At 39.3% G+C, this 23,429-nt stretch overlaps 3 protein-coding genes across 4 annotated transcripts in view; 2 read left to right on the forward strand and 1 right to left on the reverse strand.

The window, feature by feature from the left end:
• The first annotated feature begins 82 nt into the window (after positions 1–82).
• On the forward strand, positions 83–18,543 carry LOC120416343 (transcription termination factor 2). The gene is made up of 5 exons (XM_039578069.2): positions 83–297; positions 373–429; positions 4,343–7,290; positions 17,958–18,115; positions 18,173–18,543. Exons 1-5 carry the CDS (start codon positions 249–251, stop codon positions 18,315–18,317), a joined length of 3,357 nt encoding a protein of 1,118 aa, XP_039434003.1. The 5' UTR covers positions 83–248; the 3' UTR covers positions 18,318–18,543.
• On the forward strand, positions 12,816–17,865 carry LOC128093017 (dynein regulatory complex protein 11). The gene is made up of 2 exons (XM_052708387.1): positions 12,816–15,305; positions 17,629–17,865. The coding sequence occupies exons 1-2, from the start codon at positions 13,030–13,032 to the stop codon at positions 17,777–17,779; spliced, it is 2,427 nt and encodes an 808-aa protein (XP_052564347.1). The 5' UTR covers positions 12,816–13,029; the 3' UTR covers positions 17,780–17,865.
• LOC120416336 (glutamate receptor ionotropic, delta-2) overlaps positions 18,507–23,429 on the reverse strand; it is a 45,581-nt gene continuing 40,658 nt past the window's right edge. For both annotated transcript variants that reach the window (XM_039578063.2, XM_039578062.2), the window contains 3 exons: positions 22,290–22,591; positions 22,046–22,229; positions 18,507–21,985 (listed from right to left, as the gene is read on the reverse strand). In XM_039578063.2, the coding sequence (XP_039433997.1) occupies positions 21,644–21,985; positions 22,046–22,229; positions 22,290–22,591 (828 nt within the window). In that variant the 3' untranslated portion in view covers positions 18,507–21,643. The remainder of the gene's footprint in view (positions 21,986–22,045; positions 22,230–22,289; positions 22,592–23,429) is intronic.

Genomic DNA, 23,429 nt, shown 5'->3' on the forward strand with positions numbered 1-23,429 from the left:
AAGCAGGTGACCGTGTACAAATGTACCGAAACGTCAAATATCACTGTCGGTAATTTCGCCGATGCCGTTTCTTTTCAAAAAAAAATTGCGCTTTCTTTCGCGAAACAACAGGACCGCGGGCAACAAAGCAGTCGTTGAAAGTTTGTGGACTTTTTTGGTGGATTTTGTGAAAAGTTTTGATTTTATTCGATTTTGAAGTGTGAAGTGGACGTGTTTGGTTAAAGTTTCATCGGGACAAGTTGCGTATAATGTCAGATTCGGAGGATATCTTTGTTGGAAACACATCGGACGAGGAGGGTGAGTTTGACAACCGTCAATATTGTGCAAATTGACAAAATTAACTAAAAAAAATATTTTTCTGCGACGTTACAGAATATGCCTCCGTAAATAGCAGCGTCCAGGAACCGGAATCGATTATTATCGAAGAGAGTAAGTCACAAAAGTATCATTTTTGGAAATATAGTTTTTCTGCATTTTTCAACAGCGATTTCAGCGTGTTTTTGAGGTTTTGTATGTGTCACAGACAAAAGGATCAGATTTTTTTTTTATTTTGTGTTTCGATGTTTCAGATAACGATTCTATACATTTTTTTTTTTGATGATTGCAACAAAAGTTTGAATTTAGAATTTTTTTTTTCATTAATTTTAATACTTATCAAAATTCTACAAAACTAGGGTTTTTTTTTGAAAAGGTCCTATAAGCTATTGCGTTTCATATGTTTATAGTACCTTCAAACTCTACAAATTTTCGCCGAGCTTCCGTGGCCCTGAGGTTACGGGTTTCGCCTTGTAAGCGGAAGGTGATGGGTTCGATTCCTGTCTGGCTCGGCAAAGTCAGATCCCTTAAAGAGTAAATATGCTCACTGAGAATACTGACCGATGAGGGATTTCGACTAGCGGCGGGTTGGGTCAGAGGTCGTGAGTTCGATTCTCGTACCGGGATGATGATTTTAAAAAAAACTACAAATTTAAATATTTTAAAACGTTTTACAATTCTTAACTCTTAAAATCAAATTTTGATTTTTTAAGAATTCATAAAAAAAACATATAAAATCCAAAATTCTGACACCTTTAAAATTCCAAAATTTTAAAAAATTCTATATTATAAACATTGTGGAATTTCCGAAAATTTTAAAACATCCTAAAAATTCAGAATGTTTCAAATTTTTTAACTTTAAAAAAATAAATAACATAAAAAATCTTTAGCATTCCAAAAGTTCTAAAATTTACCTCTTTGCCCTGGTAAAAAGTATGACTAACAGGATATCGTAGCCAATTACCCCAAACCCTTAATATTTTTTTAGTTATACAAATTTCAGCATCTTTAAAACATTTTTTTTAATTCTTGAATATTTAAAATTTCTAAAGATTTTTTTATTCTTAATTGTGTTAAATTTATAAAACTCTAACAATTCTTCAAAGTTAAACAATTATTAATGGTCTATATTTTTCTTATTCTTAAAATGTTAAATCAGAAGATATTTATTTTATGAATTTGTAATGTTTGTAATAAAATGAAACATACAAAAAATTCTAAATTCTCTTAAAATTGTAAAAAAATGTTTATTCTTACTCAAGAAAAAAAATGAAATTCTTTAAATTTTGAAGAATTCCAAAGTATTTAAAATTTTATAGATACTTAAAATAAAAATTCATCAAACATTTCATTATTCTCAACAATTCTTAAATTTCCAGACTTTTAAAACATTTCAAGACATTCAGATTTTTTTACATCTTAAGAGGCAGTATTTGTAAATTCTGCTCGGTTTGTTCTAGAGGTCGTATCGAGGTGCTCCGATTTGGATGAAACTTTCAAGGTTTGTTTGTCTATACATGAGATGAACTCATGCCAAATATGAGCCCTCTACGATAAAGGGAAGTGGGGTAAAACGGGCATTGAAGTTTGAGGTCCAAAAACATGAAAAATCTTAAAATTGCTCGCATTTCCGTAAAACTTCATCTTAGATGTATCTCTTAGATGCATTCGAATGGTCTTTTGAAGCCCTTCAAAATGTGCTATAGACATCCAGGATTGGTTTGACTTTTTCTCTTAGCTTTTGCGAATTACTGTTAAAAATTGATTTTTTCAAAACCTTAATATCTTTTTGCAACAGCCTCCAACACCCATACTCCCATAGGTCAAAAGTTAGGAAATTTCATGGACTATAAGCCTACGGTATTAACTTTTTGGCCAATCGCAGTTTTTCTCATAGTTTTACGATTTTTCTATAACAAACATTTTACAACGTTGGTTTTTGCCCTGTAGGCTTCCATAGCGGCACTTTTTGGTCTCAATGTTGACATATTCGGAATCCTCAGGAAATTTTACATTAGATTGAGATGTTGGAGTTATGAATTTGATTAAGAAAATAATTAAATAAAACATTTATGAAAAAAAGTTAGATTTTTCATACCCTGTGTTCAATACGTCAAATGCTGTATCAAGTAGGCGAATACCTGTTTTACCCATAATCCGACAAAATGCTAAATAATATTTTAATTAATTCTAAATGGCATTTTTTCCAATCAAATTCAAAATTCCAACACCTCAATCTAATGTAAAATTTTCTGAGGATTCCGAATATGTCAACATTGAGACCAAAATGTGCCGCTATGGAAGCCTACAGGGCAAAAACCAACGTTGTAAAATGTTTGTTATAGAAAAATCGTAAAACTATGAGAAAAACTGCGATTGGCCAAAAAGTTAATACCGTAGGCTTATAGTCCATAAAATTTCCTAACTTTTGACCTATGGGAGTATGGGTGTTGGAGGCTGTTGCAAAAAGTTATTAAGGTTTTAAAAAAATCAATTTTTAACAGTAATTTGCAAAAGCTATGAGAAAAAGTCAAACCAATCCTGGATGTCTATAGCACATTTTGAAGGGCTTCAAAAGACCATTCGAATGCATCTAAGAGATGCATCTAAGATGAAGTTTTACGGAAATGCGAGCAATTTTAAGATTTTTCATGTTTTTTGGACCTCAAACTTCAATGCCCGTTTTACCCCACTTTCCTTTGTCGTAGAGGGCTCATATTTGGCATGAGTTCATCTCATGTATAGACAAACAAACCTTGAAAGTTTCATCCAAATCGGAGCACCTCGATACGACCTGTTTCACATCGGTGAAAAACTTGCTCTTAATTGTTATAAAATACTAAGTTTCTGAATATTTTTTATTTAAAGATATTAGAATTTTAAAAACTGGTACATTTCTAAAATTTTGATTTTTTATAAATATTAGAAGTTTAAATTCTAGTACATAGTAACATTCTAAAAAATTCTTAAATATACATAACTTGTAAAACATTTTTTTATATTTATAAAATTATATTGTGCAATTTTTAAAGTATGTTAAAAATTCTTATAAAAAACCAGAGTAATTTTTCAAAACAACCTATGAGTCATGGGTTTCCTATGCAGATAGGACCTTTTGAAAATTTAATCTAGAATTCAAAATTCTTAAGGTCTTAATTCAGAAAATTTAAAGAATTAAATTCAAAAAAGGGTTTTTTGTTATTTAAAAAAATTGTATGGTTCTAAACATTAAAAAAATGTTTTGTTTTTTTTTTGTTCCGGAGGTTAAAAAAAGCTATAAAAACGTAATGCTCAAAAAACTCTAAGTTTTCTTGAAATTATGAAAAAAAATGAAGAATAATTAAAATAATTATAATTTTATTTTAATTTTTTTGTTTAAATAATAAAGACTACTTATTTCAGATTTTTTAAAGCATTTAGGCCGTTGCAAATATTCTCAAAAATTTCTCAAAAATTAAGAATTTTTTTTCATGTTTTAAATTTGTATATATTAAATAAATTTTTTAACTTGTTTAATAATTTTAAACATTAAAAATATAATAATTTAAAAACTCTAAATGTATATTTCAAAAATTATGTTATATTGAACCTGATTTTTTTTTATATTCAAAATAAACAAAAAAACAGAAACTATCGTAAAATGATGCCATTTTTAAAAATGTTTTTGCCCCACCCTTACAACATAAAAAAATAATATGGGAGCAAAAAATAATACTTGATTACAGTCGAAATTTTCCATTGATAAAAATTTGGAAATTTGGGAACACAAGTTAAAAAATAGTATTTGCATAAATTAATTGATATTTTGCTTTTTTAAGTAGCATATTTTTACTGATGTGTAAAGCTTTTTGTGATACTTTTAGTTTTAAAATTTAGAAAATAAGGCTTGACATTGAAAATTCAGTTTTTTTCTTGTTTCGGCGAGATTTTACAAACAAAATTGATCCCGTTCATGTACATCTACGGACCACCTTCCATACAAATTCCAATTCTCCCTTTAATTTTCTATTCAATTTCTTCCCCACAGCCGATGACGAGGAGCACGTCGAGGAGGAAGAGGAAGAAGAGCGAATGCTGCGCGAACGTCTCAAGAAGCGCCAAAGCCGCCGCATGTCGTTCCATCCGAAGCGCTCGAGCAGCAGCAGCAGCAGTTCGAGCAAATCCGAGGCCGAAACCGTCGCCAACGAGTCTTCCTCCGACGAGTACGAGGTGGAGATAAAGCCTGGTCCGGTGAAGGTGTCGGTAAAGGTGCGCAGCTCCAGCGAGAGCGAAGCTGGTTCGGATGCGTCCGGGAGTGAGACGGACGACGAGGAACGGTCGATGGACGCGAGGGCGTTGTCACCGCGGACGCGGATGTCGATATCGGGGATTCGGCCGGAGGACATGACCTCGGATGAGGACGATGAGATTATTATGCAGCGGAAGAAGACCGGTGGCAAGCGGAACGTGCTGGTTTCGGATGAGGAGGATGAGCAGCAGGGAGAGCGGGAGGATTCGTTTGACGAGAGTTTGCCGATGAGGAGTTTCGATGCGGAGGGGAATAAGCGCGAGTCGATTAGTTCGAAGCTGTCTTCGACGGTCGTTTCAGATGATGTGAAGGAGACTAGTAGACGGGACTCGATCAGCACGAAGTTGTCATCGACGGCTGTTTCCGAGGAGGAATTGAAGGATGAGCTGGGCAATTTGTCGATTGGAGGTCGACTGTCGACCAGCGTGCGTCAGTCGATCGGGAACAAGCTGTCTTCGACGGCGTTGAACTCTTCCGAGCAGCACACGTCCGATCCGAGGAGCGATGATACTTCGAGTATTGCGTTGATCGAGAAGACGGCGGAGGTTGTGACGCTGTCCAGTGATGATGAAAAGCCGGACAAGCCGACGACGTTGGTGCAGCCGACGATTCGGGCGGCGTTCGCCAAGCAGCAGGTTTCGCAGAGCTTTTACGAATCGAAGCAGCGGAAGCTGGCCGATTCGCAGCAATCGTTGGCCACGATGGAGAAGCTGATGCTGGCAAAGAACAGCCTGCCGGACAAGGGCGTCAATTTGATGAAGCGGATTGTTAAGGCGAAGGAGGAGCTTGCGGGTTTGGCGAAGGAGTTGAACGGGCTGGAAGTGCAGGAATCGAAGAGTCTTCGGAACGAAATTCGGCAGAGTTTCGAAAGCACGAACAATTCGTTGACCAGCGCGAATGCCAGCGTAAAATCGGTCAAGGACGATGACAAGGTGATCAACATCTCGTGGGATGACATCAAGAAGGCCGCGGATCAGATCGTGCCGGTGCACACCGGAAAGCAGGGAATGGCCACGTTCGAGAACCAGAAAACGCTGACGATGGGCCGTTTGGAGACGCTGCACAAATCGATAGAAACCTGTCCGACGGAGGACACCTACGCGGAACCGCCAAAGCTGCTGAAGATTGAGCTGATGAACCATCAACTGCACGCGCTTGCGTGGATGATGTGGCGCGAAAGTCAGAAACCTCGCGGAGGAATCCTGGCCGACGACATGGGCTTGGGCAAGACGCTCAGCATGATTTCGTTGATCCTGAAATCCGCCGAAACGGACGATCCGGACAAAGAACTGGAGGAGAGCGACTCCGACGAGGAGGAGGACAACAACGCCGGTTGGAAAGCGAAAGGTCGTAAAGATTATTACGCTGGAGGAACGCTGGTCGTCTGTCCGGCCTCGTTGATGCGCCAATGGGAGGGAGAAATCACGACCCGGGTCGCGCGGAACAGCATGGCGGTCAGCGTGTATCACGGCACCAATCGTGACGCCAAATCGCGACATCTCGCCAAGTACGACGTGGTCATCACGACCTACAACATTGTCGCACGCGAGGGGAAAGGCGATCGTGGAGGTCTCTTCGGCGTCAACTGGGAACGAATCATCCTGGACGAAGCGCACACAATCCGTAACCACAAAACGGCCGTTTCGGTGGGCTGCTGTGCGCTAAAGGGTCGTTATCGCTGGGCCCTCACGGGAACCCCAATCCAAAACAAGGAAATGGACATTTACGCGCTGCTCAAGTTCCTCCGCTGTACGCCGTTCGACGATCTGAACCACTGGAAGAAGTGGATCGACAACAAAACCGCCGGCGGAATGGTTCGACTCAACACGATCATGAAGTCGCTAATGCTGCGAAGAACCAAGCAACAGCTGAAGGAAAAAGGCGCCATCCAGTGCCTACCGGAGAAGAACATCGAACTCATCGAGGTGCAACTCAGTAAGGACGAAATGAACGTTTACCAGCGCGTCTTGCTCTACTCTCGAACCCTCTTCTCCCAGTTCCTGCACCAGCGTACCGAAAAAGAAAACGCCAACCACTACGGCTACGCCGGAAGCCAAGCAACCTACGCCCAGAACCGCCAACCCAACGGCGCGTTCGATCGCGTCCACCAAAAGCTCAAGCAGCTCCACACCAAGGACGACGTAAAGCAGCACGAGATCCTGGTCCTTCTCCTCCGCTTGCGACAAATCTGCTGCCACCCTGGTCTCATCCACAAAATGCTCGACGACGACGAAGGAAACTTCCACGACGTCAGCGGCAACAACGAAGAAGCCCCCGAGCTGGACCTGCTCGCCCAACTCAACAACCTCAAGCTAACCGATCCCGACGACGCCGCCAACAACGACTCGACTGGCGCCCTGCGCGAACTCAACATCTCCGACCAGCTGCCGGAAAACACGGAGGCCCTCTCGAAGGCGTCCTCCAAGGTGATGATGCGCTCGAATCCGGTCTTCGACATGGATCGGGTCAGCTCGAAAATTGGCGCCGTCATCCGGCTGCTGGACGAGCGGGTGCTCAAAACCAGCGATAAGGCCGTAGTCGTGTCCCAGTGGAGCAGCATGCTGGAGATTGTGGCGCAGCAGTTGCGCGTGAAGGGGGTGCGCTTTACGGCGCTGACCGGGGCGGTGCCGGTCAAGCTGCGCAACGATCTGGTGGTGGAGTTTAACAAGGAGGGCGCCGGACCGAAGGTGAGTGCGATTTGAGTTGTTTTATGAAATTTGCTCCATTCGATTGGAGGTTGTTACGCATTACTTATACGGTAACATGCCTTAAAGTATCTATCGAGAAATTAAAAGTGAGAGTGTGTGCAACATGGAGTTAAACATTCTGTGAAGTTGCTGTGAAGATTACCAGGGCACTTTGAAAAGTTTAACTCCATGTTGCACGCACGCACTCTTACTTTTAATTTCTCGATATACAGCATGCCGAACGATCGTCTTCCGTAGCGCTGTTGTTTGAGCGATACAGTTTTTGACGAATTATTCGAGCAGTTGCCCCCTCTCATTTCCCAAACCAATCCCCCAATGCCATGCCACACGAGCACGAGAGACCGATCCGAGGACGTGGAGATGAGCGAGATTGAGGGGAAATCTCGTTTATTTTTGACCCATCTAGAGATCGGTACCGATCATATAGCCCAATCTTCAGTTCGAATTTTGTCTGAGAGCATGTGACCCAGTCGAAAGTGGCATTTGAAGCTCTTCCCTGTGCATTGGGACGTGGCGTTACATCGTGCTACCATCTGGTTTTTTGAAGTGCAAGAGTGAAAAAGTGCTGAGTCATCGTCTAAAAATAGATGGCGTCCTATCACGCCCAGCAAAATGAAGTCGATAATGTAGTCAGTCTCGATGGGGAAAAAGTGGAAAAACGTGGACTAAAAATAGCGATTGTTGCAGAGTTCTTCAACGCTCAGACTCAGTCGCCAACAGCTCATCCGAGAGATTGGATGGGATGGGTTTTGGGGAGGCATGGGACTTGACAAATCAATTCCCGCAGCAGCCGAAATCCCCACTCGGCCGCCACCTACCCCTTTTGCCTCGCCAGATGGGTTTCAAGCCATCGACCTTCCGCTTACAAAACGAAACCCGTACCACTAGACTACGGGAGCTCGGCCCCTAATGAGATTAAGAGTTTGTGAGAACAGATTCTATTTTGTATGGGAGAAGACTACGAGAGAAAAGGGAGCACGGGTTAAATACTTCAAAAACAAAAAGTGCTACGTTATTTGTGGATGACGCGTTAAGGAGGTATTAGACTATTTTCGATCTCACTAGGTTTTTTGGCCAAATTTTTCCTAGTTTTTGTTTGATTGCATTAGAAGAACCTTCTGTTACTAAGCGGTTAATGAAAAGGAAATAGTTGCGAGGGACACCACAAGTTGTAAAATGGTTATTTCGGTAAAAAAAAAATGCAGGCAAACAGTCAAAAAGTGCGAGTTTGTTTGTTTGTCGTAGTCTCACACCTCCTTTACTTTATAATTTTTCAGTGCTATTTTTTTGAAAAAGCAGTTTTTATTTGTGATTCTGTTTTTTTTTTGTCCAAATGTATTTATGTTAAGTAATTTGGAAACGTTTTATAGCCTTTTTAAGTTCTAAGATAAATACAAAATTGAGGAGTGAAAATAACTAATGCGAATATGTGAATAGAGTGATTGTTTACGAAATCGGTATTTTCTTTAATTTTAATTTTTGTATTTTCCAATCCTGCTGTCTTTGGTACGCCCAAAGAAGCCATTTTGCATCATTTGGTTGTCCATATAATTTTCCTTACAAATTTGGCAGCTGTCCATACAAAAATGAAATACGAAAATTCAAAAATCTGTATCTTTTGATAAGGGCGTCCAATTTTCCCGGGTTTCTAATTTCCCGGGAAACGGAAAAAATATTTTTGAAATCCCGGGATTTTTTTTAACTTTCATAAAATATATGTTTTCATTAAATTTGTTATGTTTTTCAAGCTTACAATCATAGAATTAGCTAAATACTGGTACTTGGTGATAATCTTTACTTCAATATAAACAAGAACAGCAGTTTTTTTTGTTAGTTTAAAAAATATAAAAAAAAGTTTTTTGTTCTTATGCTTTGAATTTTTAATGAATCGCAATTTTTAATCCAAAGTGATTTAACTTATTTCATATTAATAATCATGAAATACTTATTAATATATTTCTTTAATTTTTTACAAGAGCTAAAAAATTTCATTGAAACTGTAAAAAAAAACAAGAAGCGAAAACAAATAAAATTAAACCATCCAATGTAAAATTTTAGAAATGTTTAGAATTTCATATTTTATATTAAACATATTTTTCAAACTACAGTCATCCCACATATTCGGAACACCCACAAATTCGGAACACTTTTATGATAATTTGTCAATAGCATGCCAAAAGTAGCTTTTCTGTCGATCTTACTATTTTTAGAACCTTCATTTGGACATTATCTTGCTATTTCACTAGTAAAAGTAGTACTTTTTGAACAAAAAACTTCATTCCAAGACTATTTTGTCCAGAGCAGCAAAACACTGCCTCCAAATGGCCTGTTTCATAATTGTGGGATGTTATTGTGCCTCCCACAATTGTGGAACACCTGAATTTAACTGATATTTTCACAAAAATGTTATCAAACCATGTATAAAACATCACTAAGCTTGAGTTTTATTGGTTTCAGTGTGTGAAGTCATTATTTGGTAATAAATATGTACTCCTGGAGAGATCCAAAGTTTGTTTACATTCGTAAGAAAAAAGTGTTCCGAATTTGTGGATTTCAAGGGTCAAAGTAATTCTTCAAAATCTTCATATAAAAGTTAAAATTTGCAGATGTTCGATACAGCATTCGAAAGATCGCAAGAAAAGCTTTCAAATGAAGGTAAAAGCGAATCATTAAGTTCAATTATCGATTTGCTATGATTTTTTGAACATTGGCCGATCTGGAAACCGTTCCGAATATGTGGGATGACTGTATCTTTAAGTCACTACCGCCAACTGGAGGAAATCGGGTCTGCAGTCTGAAAAGGTACAGGATATTTTAGAACAATAAATTTTAAAATTGGTGTACTAATTGTTTTGTTAATTGGGTCCTAAAATTAAGCTTAAATTTTTGGATATTATTGCTCAGAGCGATAAAGCTTATTTTTCTTTGTAAAATGACCCTTTGTACGACCGCAAAGGATTTAAAATGAATTTTTAAATCAATTTTGAAAAATCATCTTCGCGATCCTTCTTGACAGATAAGGTCCTACTTGACAGCTCGTTCCAAGAGGACCATAGTTGGTCCATCGAAAAAATGTTGTATTGTCAATTTATTTTTTGCATTAAAAAGAAAAAAAAGTGGTCAGAAATGGTTTTTAATCGTGTTTTTTACTGATGTACATTAAAAATTATATAGGGCTTTAGGACCCAATTAAAAATATCAGAACATTATGCTGTCTTAATTTGTTACTATTGTCCTAATTTGATCCAAATGCAGATTTTCGATAAAAATTAATTGAATATGATTTTTCAAGTTTAAAATAAATTTAAAAAAACGTAAATCTTTAAAAAATAAATAAAATATAATGAAAAATATTTTAAGTGCTAGGCATTTTGCGGATCCGTAAACTAAAATTTTATTAATTTTCCTTTATAAGCCAAATAAATGTAGATATATGCCGAATACAAATTTGCTTATGCTTTAAACCCAAATCTGAGTTTCCAGACCAAAAAATGTTTTTATTTTCAATTGGGTCCTTAAATGAAGCTTAGATTGCTGATATTATTGTTAACAGCGATAAAGCTTATTTTTCTGAGTACAATGACCCTTCGTACGACCACAAAGAGTTTAAAATGGATTTTTAAATCAATTTTGAAAAATTAACCTCGCGGTCCTTCTTGACAGAAAAGCTCCTACTTGACAGCTCGTTCCAAGGGGACCATAGTTGATCTATCGAAAAAATGTTGTCTTGTAAAATTTTTTTTTTGCATTTAAATGAAAAAAAGTGATTAGAAATGGTTTTTAATCGTGTTTTTTACCGTTGTACATAAAAATTGACATAGGGCTTTAGCATCCAATTTTGGGAATTCCCGGGACAAAATATAAAAAATCCCGGGATTCTGGAATTCCCGGTTTAGGGAAAATCCTGGGATTTTTATCCCGGGATTCCAAATATGAAAAAATTGAGACCAAAAAGTACCGTTTGTTGTTTGTTGTAGAAAAATCGAAAAACTATGAGAAAAACTGCGATTGGCCAAAAAGTTAACACCGTAGGCTTATAGTCCATGTAATTACCTATATTTCGACCTATGGGAGTATGGGTGTTGGAGGCTGTTGCAAAAAGATATTAAGGTTTAAAAAAAAAACAATTTTTGACAGTAATTTGCAAAAGCTAAGAGAAAAAGTCGAACCAATCCTGGATGTCTATGGCACATTTTGAAGTGCTTCAAAAGACCTTTCAAATGCATCTACGAAAGTTGGAATTGATGAAGTTTTACGGAAATGCGAGCAATTTTAAGATTTTTTAAGGTTTTTTGGGCCCCAAACTTCGAAGCCCGTTTTATACCACTTCCCTTTGTCGTAGAGGGCTCATATTCGGCATGAGTTCATCTCATGTATAGACACACAAACGCTGAAAGTTTCATCCAAATCGGAGCACCTCGATACGACCTCTAGAACAAACCGAGCAGAATTTACAAATACTGCCTCTTAATGCAACTCTACAGAAATTTCCAGAATGTGCAAAAAACCTTTGACATAGTTATGAATCAATACTGATTTAAAAAAAATCGAAATATTGTTCACAACAAATTTTCAACTTCATTTTTCGGTGTAAAATTGGATTTGTGATCAAAAAGTACTTTAGTGAAATTTTGATAAAGTCCACCATTTTCAAGATATAGCAATTTTTAGGTAACTTGCTCACCTTTGAAAAAAATATTTAAGGAAAGCTGAGAAAAATCTCTACATTTTGCTTTTTTAAACTTTGTTGATACGACCCTTAGTTGCTGAGATATTGCCATGTAAAGATTTAAAATCAGAAAAATTGATGTTTTCTAAGTCTCACCCAAACAACCCACCATTTTCTAATGTCGATATCTCAGCAACTAATGGTCCGATTTACAATGTTAAAATATGAAACATTCGTGAAATTTTCCGATCTTATCCGTTTTTTGAAAAAATCAGTATTGATTCAAAAATTCCTAACTCAGTCACGAATGTTTTGCACAGTCTGAAAATGTCTGGAAAGTTGTCATTTATATCCTCTAAAATATATCAGAAAAAATGGTGTTTTTTGCAAACTATGTTTAAGTGACAAAAAGTGAAATTATTTTTTTTACCGTGTATAATAACTACAACCTACAACTTTGCCAAAGACACCAAATCGATCAAAAAATTCCTTCAAAAGATACAGATTTTTGAATTTTCATACATCATTTTTGTATGGACAGCTGCCAAATTTGTATGGAAAATTATATGGACAAACTAATGATGCAAAATGGCTTCTTTGAGCATACCGAAGGCACCAAAAAAGTTTCAGCCCGATTAAAAAATACAAAAAAAAAATCGAATGTCCGAAATCTCAGAAAATTGCTCAATAAAAGAAGGCTTTTTTTTAAATCAAATGTCGATGCTAAAAATTTGGGGTGAAAAGTTGAACCACGTACGAAAGCAAAAGTATTCCAATAACCGGCATTCGTATGTTGTGACTGAGTGGAATCACCCCTACAAAAACAACGTTTGTTTGTTCGTTTCCCGCGCAACGTTCCGCTCCACTAGCCCAAAGAGGAAGCGACGGGTGATTCACCCGTCGTTACCATAGTGGCCGTGGCAAGGTTGGTCCGCTGTTTTGCGATTCCAAACAACAAGCCGTTCATTCCGCCGAGAACCGTCACCGCGAGTGGGTCCACTTTGTGGCCTTTCGAGATCTACCTTAGAGTTGTTGTTGTGTCACCCAGAATGTCCAACCGTACGTTCAACCTGCTGTGGACCAGTTCCCAGAAGGACCTGGAGAAGCTCGGAGTGAACGACTTTGAGTACCAGGCCATCGAAGCGCAGCACGATCGCACCGAAATCCAGGGGCACGTGTACGAGCTGTATCTGCGGTACATTGTGATCGCGAACAAGCTGGAGGAGATCTACGACCAGATTGTGCAGCCGCAGAAGCGGATCTTGATCCGGAAGCTGCTGGATAACTGTTTGGGGCGGGTGTTGGAGCTGAAGCATGATCTGGTGGTGATTGATATGAACGAGTTTAGCTATAACGATGCGGTGGTGGAGAAGCTGGGGCTGACGCCGCTGGTGATGGAGCTTAATGTGCCAAAGTACTTCCGGCGCGAGAAGGAGGAGATGCTGAACGAGCGGAAGAAGTTTATGGACGACATACTGAGACGGATTGGGGCGTTGGACGAGGAGGTTGTGGAGGAGGAATGGTCCGAGTTGGACGCGATAAAGATAATTCAGACGCACGAGCGAGCTAGGCAGGGCAGGTTGAGGGCACAGTTTATGAAGGAGTTGAAGTTGTTGAAGGAGAAGGGCAAGCCGGACAGTAGTAGGGACAAGTCGACGACGGGGTTGAACGCGGCGATGAAGATTCAGAAGGTTTGGCGAGGGTACGCGACGCGACGACAGACGCGACGACGCAAGGCGGAAGAAATGATCCTGATAGGAATGATTCCACCCCAGGTCACGACTGCGCGATCGGCGGTTGACGAGCTGGCCGAAGCAAAGTTGCAACGGTACGACCAGCAAAAGGAGTTTCAAGAGGAGTACGAGAAGAGTTTGGTGCGGGTGAAGGAGGAGATTTACACCAAACAGGGTGCCGCCATGAAGGAGGACATTGCCGATGAAATCCGGACGTGGTTCAAGGAGTATCAGAAGCGAACCGGTCGGTTGCCGGATTTTCCATCGGAGGAAGCCGGCGGTTCCCGCCATCTGCTGAGCCGGCAGGCCACCGAGAGTGAGATGAGCCGGTCTTCCGTGATGTCCTCGCGCGAGAGTAAGCTCAAGTCGGCCAAAGATCCGAACAAGCAGCAGAAGCGACCTGGGGAGGTTTCGCTCGAGGAAGGATTGGATAAAGCATTTAGACCGATGCAATCCGCGTTTCTTCCGGAGATTAAGAATGGCATTGATGAGTATAATGAGATTTGGAAGGGTAAGGATGAATCGCACAACCTAAGACAGACGTACTATGACGACATGATTTACGAGGAAAAGTACGCGGACGTAGAGGCCGAGTTGAGACGTATCGTGGACGATATAATGCGGCAGGAGTTGGATCTGCTGCAGGTTGCACTGGATAGAGATCGAGCCCAGAAGGGAAAGAAAACCAAGAAGGGCAGTAAGAAGGCTCGACGGAGTGGCAAAAAGGGCAAGAAGAAACGTGAGAAAGATTTGACCCCCGATCGCACGACGGAGTCTCTGTTTGAGGAGCTGCTCACGAACGGCATAATTAAAAAGTTTCCCGAAACTCCGATCAACTCCTTTGTGGGGGATTTAAGCTACGCCGCTCGGAGCGCACTAAATCCCTCCCCGGGAGACGTTCGTCACCTCATCAAACAGTACTGCATCCTTCCACTGGGTTCTGAGACCATCCGCAATTTTGGACCGTGCATAAAGTCGTTGCTGGTCGCCGGTCCGAAGGGTTCGGGAAAGACGGCTCTAGTTCACGCAATCTGCACAGAAACCGGATCGGTGCTGTTCGACATCAGTCCGGCCAACATTGCTGGGAAATATCCCGGCAAGTCGGGCCTCATCATGCTGATGCACCTGGTGTCGAAGGTTTCTCGGCTGCTGCAACCGTCCGTCATTTACTTTGGCGATGCCGAGAAACCGTTCATGAAGAAGGTCCCCAAAACGGACCGCACCGATCCGAAGCGGCTGAAGAAGGACCTGCCGAAGCTGATCAAGAACATCAACCCCGAAGATCGGATCATGCTAATCGGCACGTCCAACTGTCCCTGGGAGGCGGACATGAAGCTCATGATACAGACCTACCAGCGATTCATCTACATTCCCCGACCGGATTACGGTGCGCTATCGTACGCCTGGAAGGAAATGTTAAGCCAGTACAGTGGCGTCCCACGGCAGTTTGACACGGGGGCGATGGCCAAGATCTCGGACGGCTACACTGTGGGCTCGGTGGCGCGCTGCATCCGGGAGGTCATCACGTGCAAGCGGATGCTGCAGCTGCGGACGCAACCGCTCACGCATCTGGAGCTGATCAACGCGCTGAGGTTTGGGCCCCGAAGTGATTCCAGTGGTCAGAGGTTGCAAAATTCAGTGGGAAAGCTGTTTTTTTTTGGAAAAATCTAGCAGTTGTTGGAATTTATTTGTTGTGGTTTCTTTCCATTGCCTTAGAGCTCGGAAGGCACTTCGACGGTGTTTTTTTAAACACTCAAATTATCATAATTTGCGATACGGGTAGTAAACGTGGCGAGTATTTGAATAGAGTTTCACAAAATCAGTGCTATTGGATTATTCGTCCCATGTGGCCCGATTCGCCCCAAATGGCGATGCTTTCTTTAATTCATTGATATTTTTCATTTTACACTGGATGAATGGATATTGGATATTTTGCATTTCGCACTGGATGTTTTTTAAAAGCATTTTATGATAATAGTAGTTTATGCAACAAGTTGCAAAAAAAGGATTTTTTCAGCACGAGTCGTACATTTATCTAACGAGGTTCACCGAGTTGGATAAATACGAAGAGTGCTGAAAAAATCAAGTTTTGCAACGAATTTCATACAACATTTTTTGTAATTCCAAAAAAAACTCACACTGAGTGAAATTTTATGTCAAATTTTCATGTATTTTGTCAATAAATCGTTCAAATCAAAAAAATGTTGAAAAGTGTTACTTTTCGAAACAAGTGCGGAAAAGTTCAACTTTTCAGCACCCATTTGAGTGCTGAAAAGTAGAACTTTTCAGCATTTATTTTGAAAAGTGTTGCTATTCGATTCTGTTATTTTTGGTACAGAAAAGTAGGCTATTTCGTCGTTCAAGAATGACAGGAAAAGTAAGTAGTTTCACGACGGAATTGCAAAAAAATAGTTTTTTAGCGTTTCTTTACAAAATGAGGCTCTTTGCATAATAAAGCAGGGCTGTAAAGATTTTCACTGCTCTTCTTTCCGTCGCGAGATTTTCAGCACCAAAAATTGACGGTCTCTATCACGTGTCTACATAATCCCGTTTGACATTCTCTTTTTCTCTCTCATTCTTCACGTTCCCCTCAACTGATCGTAGCTACATAAGCTGCCGCAAAACAAAATTTTCCAACAAAGTCTAACGGTACGTAATGCGGGCTCGGTTCCCAATCCCGCTCTCGCGCTCTTTCATTGCCGTTTTCTGAGAAAACAAAATAATCTTTGGCGAGAGTGCGTGATCGAGGAAAAAAGAAAGAGTGATAGAAAGAGAATGCTCTTTTTGGCAATCACGAGATAAAAGAAGAAAACTCACAAGCTATAGTTACGGTACATAGCTTTACTCTCTGTTATTTTGGTGCAGGAATCATCAAATGATATTTTTTTCTATCACTCATTTACAACAGTGTCTTCCAGAAATAATTATTTTCATGATTTCTAATGATTTGCATAATTTTTAAAATGTGATTTGCATACTTTTTAAAATCAAAGAAGCATTTTGTGATACTATCTGCTGTTTTACGAAAATTTTATGGACTATCTTCGATAACATTATCGTAGATAAAATAATCGTTCTCAACAACCCATTATTTCCGTCGGACAATCATTGGACAATAGTTAACATTTTTTTCAAAGCTGCTAGAATTTTCAGAAATTAAATTTCTCTCTTGTTTTTTATTGCAACCTGTGCAGTACACCCAAACTGTTGAAGCCAAATCTATAAACAACACTGACAGTACCTTTGACATTGCATGCTAAAAAGTGAAATGACATAAACGCGAAAAAATAGTAGTTTATGCAACAAGATGCAGAAATAGGATTTTTTCAGCACAAGTCGTACATTTATCCAACGAGGTTCACCGAGTTGGATAAATACGAAGAGTGCTGAAGAAATCAAGTTTGGCAACGAGTTCCAAAAAACACCCATTGAGTGAAATTTTAAGTAAAATTTTCATGTATTTTGTCAATAAATCGTTTAAATCTAAAAAATGTTGAAAAGTGTTGCTTTTCGAAACAAGTGCTGAAAAGTTCAACTTTTCAGCACCCATTTCAGTGCTGAAAAGTAGAACTTTTCCGCATTTATTGTGAAAAGTGTTGCTATTCGATTCTGTTATTTTTGGTACAGAAAAGTAGGCTTTTTCGTCGTTCAAGAATGACAGGAAAAGTAAGAAGTTTCACGACGAAAATGATTGTTTGGGTTTTGAAAACAGTGCTCTATGATTACAAAACTATGCATTGGTTAGCGTTGAGGTCGCATCAATTGTCAGAAAAGCTGTCAATCCGCGTTATGATTTGGCATCCGCATTTGAGGTCAGAAGTCTATCGTTTGGGTGTACCCACTGTGCAAATGGGCGTTGAATCTCCAGCTCACGATCCAACACTACTAATCGGACACCACATCTTTTCGATGAAGCGCCCTGGAACCGGTCTACAAGGAAGAGGAGGAAGCGTTCATGTACTGGTGGTGCAAGACGCCCCTCGGAAGGCGCCGCTCGAAGCAGATGGAGATGGAACACGAGGCCCGCATGGAGATCGAGAACGTCCAGAAGGCGAAGAAGAAATAGTGTTTTTGTGCTGCGTGCCGTTTGTTTTGTTGTTGTTTTCGAATAAAGTTCACCGTTTTCTGTCTTGCGTGACATCTCACACACACACACACACACGAATCAAGTTTTTTTTTGCGTTTTCCGTGAAGAGTTGCAAATTTTTAGATCTAGAGTTAAAGTCTTTGCCGCTTCTTTCCAGATTATGCTGCTCTCGTTGACGGCCGGCGGCGTCGGTCTGAACCTGGTCGGAGCGAACCACCTGATGCTGCTGGATCTGCACTGGAACCCGCAGCTGGAGGCGCAAGCCCAGGACCGCGTGTACCGGGTGGGCCAGAAGAAACCCGTCTACATCTGGAAGTGAGTCGTTTCTACACTACTTTAAACCAACAATTTGACAATCCCGCTTCCAAACAGGTTCATGTGCACGGACACGGTCGAGCAGAAGATCATGGGGCTGCAGCAGAAGAAGCTGGACCTGGCGACGCAGGCCCTCACCGGCACCAAGCACACTGGCAGCAAGCTCACGATAGATGACCTCAAGTCGCTGTTTGGGTTGTAGACAAATCTCTCTCTCGGAAAGCAGCAGTTTGTGGCCGTTGAATCTGTGATATCCGCGTGTTTGGGATTTCCACCTTGAGAAGCAGAATCAGAAGCGAGTGTCGTTGGATCGATTTGGTGTTTCGTGATGTATTTTATTGATTCGATGTACTGTTTTATTCTTAGAGTTTAGAAATAGAAACGAGAGTGGTGTTGCCCACATTCCAAAACCATGGTAAGGAACTGTTTGCGATTTTGTTTATTTGCTCGGAAAGAAACTTAGACCTGGTTGTACATCGTATTTTGTTCAAACTACAAAAAATAACACAAACTTTTTTTTTACTCTTTGTTTGTTTGTACACACTTGTGCGTTGGTTTCAACTATCTTTTGATTGTGGTGATAATTTGGTGATGGTAACATATTTGATCAACTAACATTTAATAAAAAAAATCTACTCTGGCTTGGGTGGGTTTATCAATGCACTGTGATTCTTCTGGTTTGGTTGTTCAATTATCGCTAGCTTTGTGCACATCCTGGAAAGGTAAGTTGCTGTGTGGTTTTCCAATTTTACAGTAGTGAAACACAAATTGAGATTTTTTGAACTTCAAAGCGACCGACGGTTGGGTCTTCTTTTAATTTGATTGAGATATTCAAAAATATTTTTTTAAGGTAATCATTCCAATGACATAAACTTTGTAGCAAATTCTGAAAAAAAATGAGATGTCATGTTCGTTATCGAAAAACTCGAAAATTGATTCCCAAATTCCAAATTTGACCCTTGTCCCATCTCAGTTGCAACTGGTCCTCAGCCATTCGGCTTCACTTCCGGAGACAGTAGTGTCAGTCAAACAGGTTAAGCGTTTGGTACTAGGATTGCACGTCCCAAGAAGGAAAGTTCGCAGCGTAATGCTTTAGCTTTGCGAAAATTCAGCTTGCCATTTTTAATACCCCTAACTCAAGGCGGTTTCAAAAACACCCAAAAGGAAAAAACTAGAAATTTGGTTTATTGGACCTTTAAAAAAAAATACTCCATATAGAAGAAGATTCAATGAATCATCTTTACGACAAACTTGACAACAGCAAACAAAAATTTTGTTCGTTGAATTGGTTTTTCATAATAAAGTAATATTTTCGTGGTTATATATTTGTTACCAACATATAAAAAATTATCGAAATTAGTTTAAACTTAAAGATTCTCGAAACGGTCAATACAATTGAACAATTAAGAAAGTTTTTGTTCCAAATTTCCTTTTAATTTTTTTAATAGATCAGGAAACATAACCTGAATTTTTAATTTAAACCAGCCATTTGTTAGCATAAATTTTCTGTAAATTAATTAAAATCCGTACAATGATTGTGTTTTAAAGCATCTTCCGTTGATTCTTTATTTTTAAAATTTGTAAATTATGTTTTAAAAATTGAAGCAATGTTTATGCCAGAACGAAAAAAAAAACTTTTTTTTTATTTGAATTATAAAAATTTAGAAAAAAAAAGTTCGCACAATTTGCACAATAATCAAGGTATTTTATAAAATACTCTTGTAACTTGCTTTACATTATCTGGTTTACCTTTTTTTATATTCATATTTGCTTTATGATTTGTATTTTTTGGTGTAATAATTGTTTTCTCTTTTCGCATGGTTAAGGAACAGATCCGTTCGGGCTTTGTCATTTATTCGTGGCCAAGGTCTTCATGTTTTTTTTGGTCCTTTCAATGTTTTTTTTTGTGTATTTTTTAGTATTTTTCTATACTTTTGCATTCGTTGGTGCCTTTTCCATTCTATGCAGATTCTTAACTAGTAGGTAATTGTTATATTTAAAATCTTAAAATTATTATTTTCTTCTCATTATAATCTTCGATAATGATAATGATCTTTTAGGGAGGTTTTTCAAATATGTTGACATCAATATTATCCTAATACATTCGTAGTTATCAATTTAGTCATATTTTGACAACAACTTTTTTGTATACATCGGGCAGTGTCACAAAGCAGATTCACGACACTGTCCGACATTTTTGGTTGCGCACTTTCCACTCCAGACCAAAAACCTGACAATTAGCGATCTGGGTTGGGGAGCAATATGTGGCACAATCTTTGCTACGTCCAAGAGGTTTGCAAAAATTGGGCGAAACATTAAAATGGCGCAGTTTCAAAGCGATTTTAGCAGTTTTCTTATGTGCTAAAATGATTTGAAAATTGTTTTATTACGGCGATTATCGTGCAAATTGTTGAATAATAATTTTCTTTTTCGCGAGACAACATTTTCTACCTCAAAATATTTTTTTTTCAAAAAAAAATTAAATATTTTTTATTTTTTTTATATTTTTGTTCAAGTATTTTTCAGGAAATGTAAAAAAATATCTAAATATTTGAAAATAAATGTTTTTTCAGCGATAATGATTTTTAAACAATATTCTGTGTAATGTTGTTAGTTTGCAGAATAGGGTCCTAAAGCCCTATGTCAATTTGTATGTACAAAGGTAAAAAACACGATTACAAACAATTTCTAATCACTTTTTTCATTTCATGCAAGAAAAAAACAAGACAACATTTTTTCGATGAATCAACTATGGTTCCCTTTGAACGAGCTGTCAAGTAGGACCATTTCTGTCAAGAAGGACCGCAAGGTTGATTTTTTAAAATTCATTTAAAAAGCCAATGGGTCGTACAATGGGTCATGGTACTCAGAAAAATAAGCTTTTTCGTTGTGATCAATAATATCAGCAATTTAAACTTAATTTTAGGACTCAATTACCGTTACGGCTAATACAACGTAGTAGACCGGTTTAAGGCAAACGAGATGACGTTTCATTCATAACAAAATGGCTACTGCAATGACCATAACCTTACACTAATGAATGTATTCTTAGTATTGTTTTGTTTCTAGTAAGATAATTAGATAATTTATTAATTCGTTTAATAGATTATAGAAAAATAATCGCACTTTTTGTCTTACGACATTTATAGCTTTGTAGAAGTCTACTTGAGTTATTTCCAAAAAAATTGAATGGAGTTTAAAAGCCTATAGCAAAACAACTTTCCAGGATGTGCTCAGATATCTTTTTGCAAATTCAATCTATTATCTACTTTTTAAATACAATCAACAAACGACAATTGACGCATTATTTTTAAACAAACTGCAAACAAAACTTTTTAAATTGTTTCAAAAGAATTTCACTGTTTAATGCATATACTTTTCTATTTTCAAATTCTATTGAAAAAATACTTTCAATGATAGATTCATAAACTTGCACTGTAAATGAATAATAATCTTGGCTTGAAAAATATGTTCCACTTTCCGCAAGAATTAATCCGTTGACTTGAGCAAAAAACCGAAAATCCGACCTTAATTGGTGTACGTGTACTGAAAGATCGCCGCCGACGGGGCCCGCATCGGAATCAGCTGCGACCCGATGCCGTTCTTCTCCTTGACCACCATGTAGTCCCGGCCGTTGATCATCTGCCGAGCCGCGTCCCCGTCCGTAACGATCTGACTGCCGAACATTCCCTTGGCGCCGATCATGCCACTGGTGTGCCGGCTGAAGATCTCCGCGTACGGCGGCGGCGGTGAGTCCGACACCCCCTTGCTCAGGTAGGTGATCTTCTCCGGGGGCAGCTTGAGTCCGGGTCCGTTGAGTTCCTTCAGCTCCTTGGCCAGCTTGCGCTCGTTCATGATGCGGGCGAACATCTGCAGGGAGGATCGCAAAAGGTTACCAAATGTTCCAAGTCGTTCTCATTGATCGCTTACCTCCGAGAAGAACACGGCGATCGACGTGCAGAACCCGGTCAACATAACCAAGTAGGTCATGACCAGATCGCGGTTCTTCAGCTGACGCTCAGTGCCGCCCAAGTTCTGCGGGCAAATCTCGGCCTTGGGCAGATTCTCCAACAGCTTGAACTTGATCAGGCCTCCTTCGACCATGTTGAGAAGTCTGGAAAAAATAAATCAGTCAAAAACAAAATCTGCCCAAGTCACCAGCTGTCAGTCGTACTGCGGATCAAACAGGGCGTTCCAGCGGGTCGAGTTGGGGTACGCGAAGGCCCGGACTCGCTTCAGGAAGGGCGTCGTAGCGGTCGCGAACGGACAGTGGCTGCGCTCGTTGATCGGGTTAACCTTGCGCCGCACTAGGTAGTCGTTGTACACGAGGTGCTCGATGGCGGGCCGATCACGGACGTACACGTAGTTCTTCTTGGCCACCGTCGTCATCAGGATGTCGCTGTCGTTGAGGTTCGTCGTGAACTCGACCAGGTGCTTGTCCACGAGGACGCTCAGCGAGTTGAGCGCTTCGTCGCTCTGGGTAATTAAAATAAAAACATGAAATATTATGTAATTGAGAAAATAAATAATTGCAGCAACAATTTTTATAATATTTATAAGAAAGAAGAAGTAGAAAAACACAAAAGGTAAATCTGTAAACTTTTGGATTTGTTTTTCGTGAATTTAGCCCTCTACAAACCAACCCCGCCTTTGCCAGTGTTTTTAAAAATGTCTTTGCGACTTTGCCAATTTTTTTTAAATGTCATTTTTTTGGGGTAAACTTTGGCTGTGTTTTACTAACATTTCCTATATTTGAAGTAAAAAGAAGTACCTACTGTAATCTGGGGTGAATTGGGACTACAGTCTGAATAGGGACAGCAGTTTTTAGCGCACTTAAAGCTTTTAAATTTGGAAATGGATGCACACATTCTGTTGGCCTGAGTCTGTTTTAACCGAAACCAACAAGAAAAATCAAAATACTGTGCTCCAACATGGTTAAAACTGCTGTCCCAATTCGCCCCATGTGTCCCGATTGACCCCAGTTTACGGTATGCAGTAAATTTTGTGGCCATACGCATTTTCTTACAGTTTAAATAAAAATGGTGCCATGGTATAAATGGTATAAAATGTGAAAGCAAGAAAAAAAAAACTGTAAAAGGGACTGTAGAAACATGACAAAATTAGAAAGGCAAAATGTAATGATCGGAGGTGGTAGAATAGGCCAAATACTACCAAAAACAAACATAAACTAAACATATATGCAAATTAAAAAAAACTAAAAATAAAACAAGAAAAATATAAAACAAGAGAAGTCATGTTTTCCGTAGAACAAAATTTGCTAAAAAAACATGGTTCAATTCAATTCAATTTGTGA

Source organism: Culex pipiens, chromosome 2 (assembly GCF_016801865.2).
Source record: "Culex pipiens pallens isolate TS chromosome 2, TS_CPP_V2, whole genome shotgun sequence".
Lineage (NCBI taxonomy): Eukaryota > Metazoa > Arthropoda > Insecta > Diptera > Culicidae > Culex > Culex pipiens.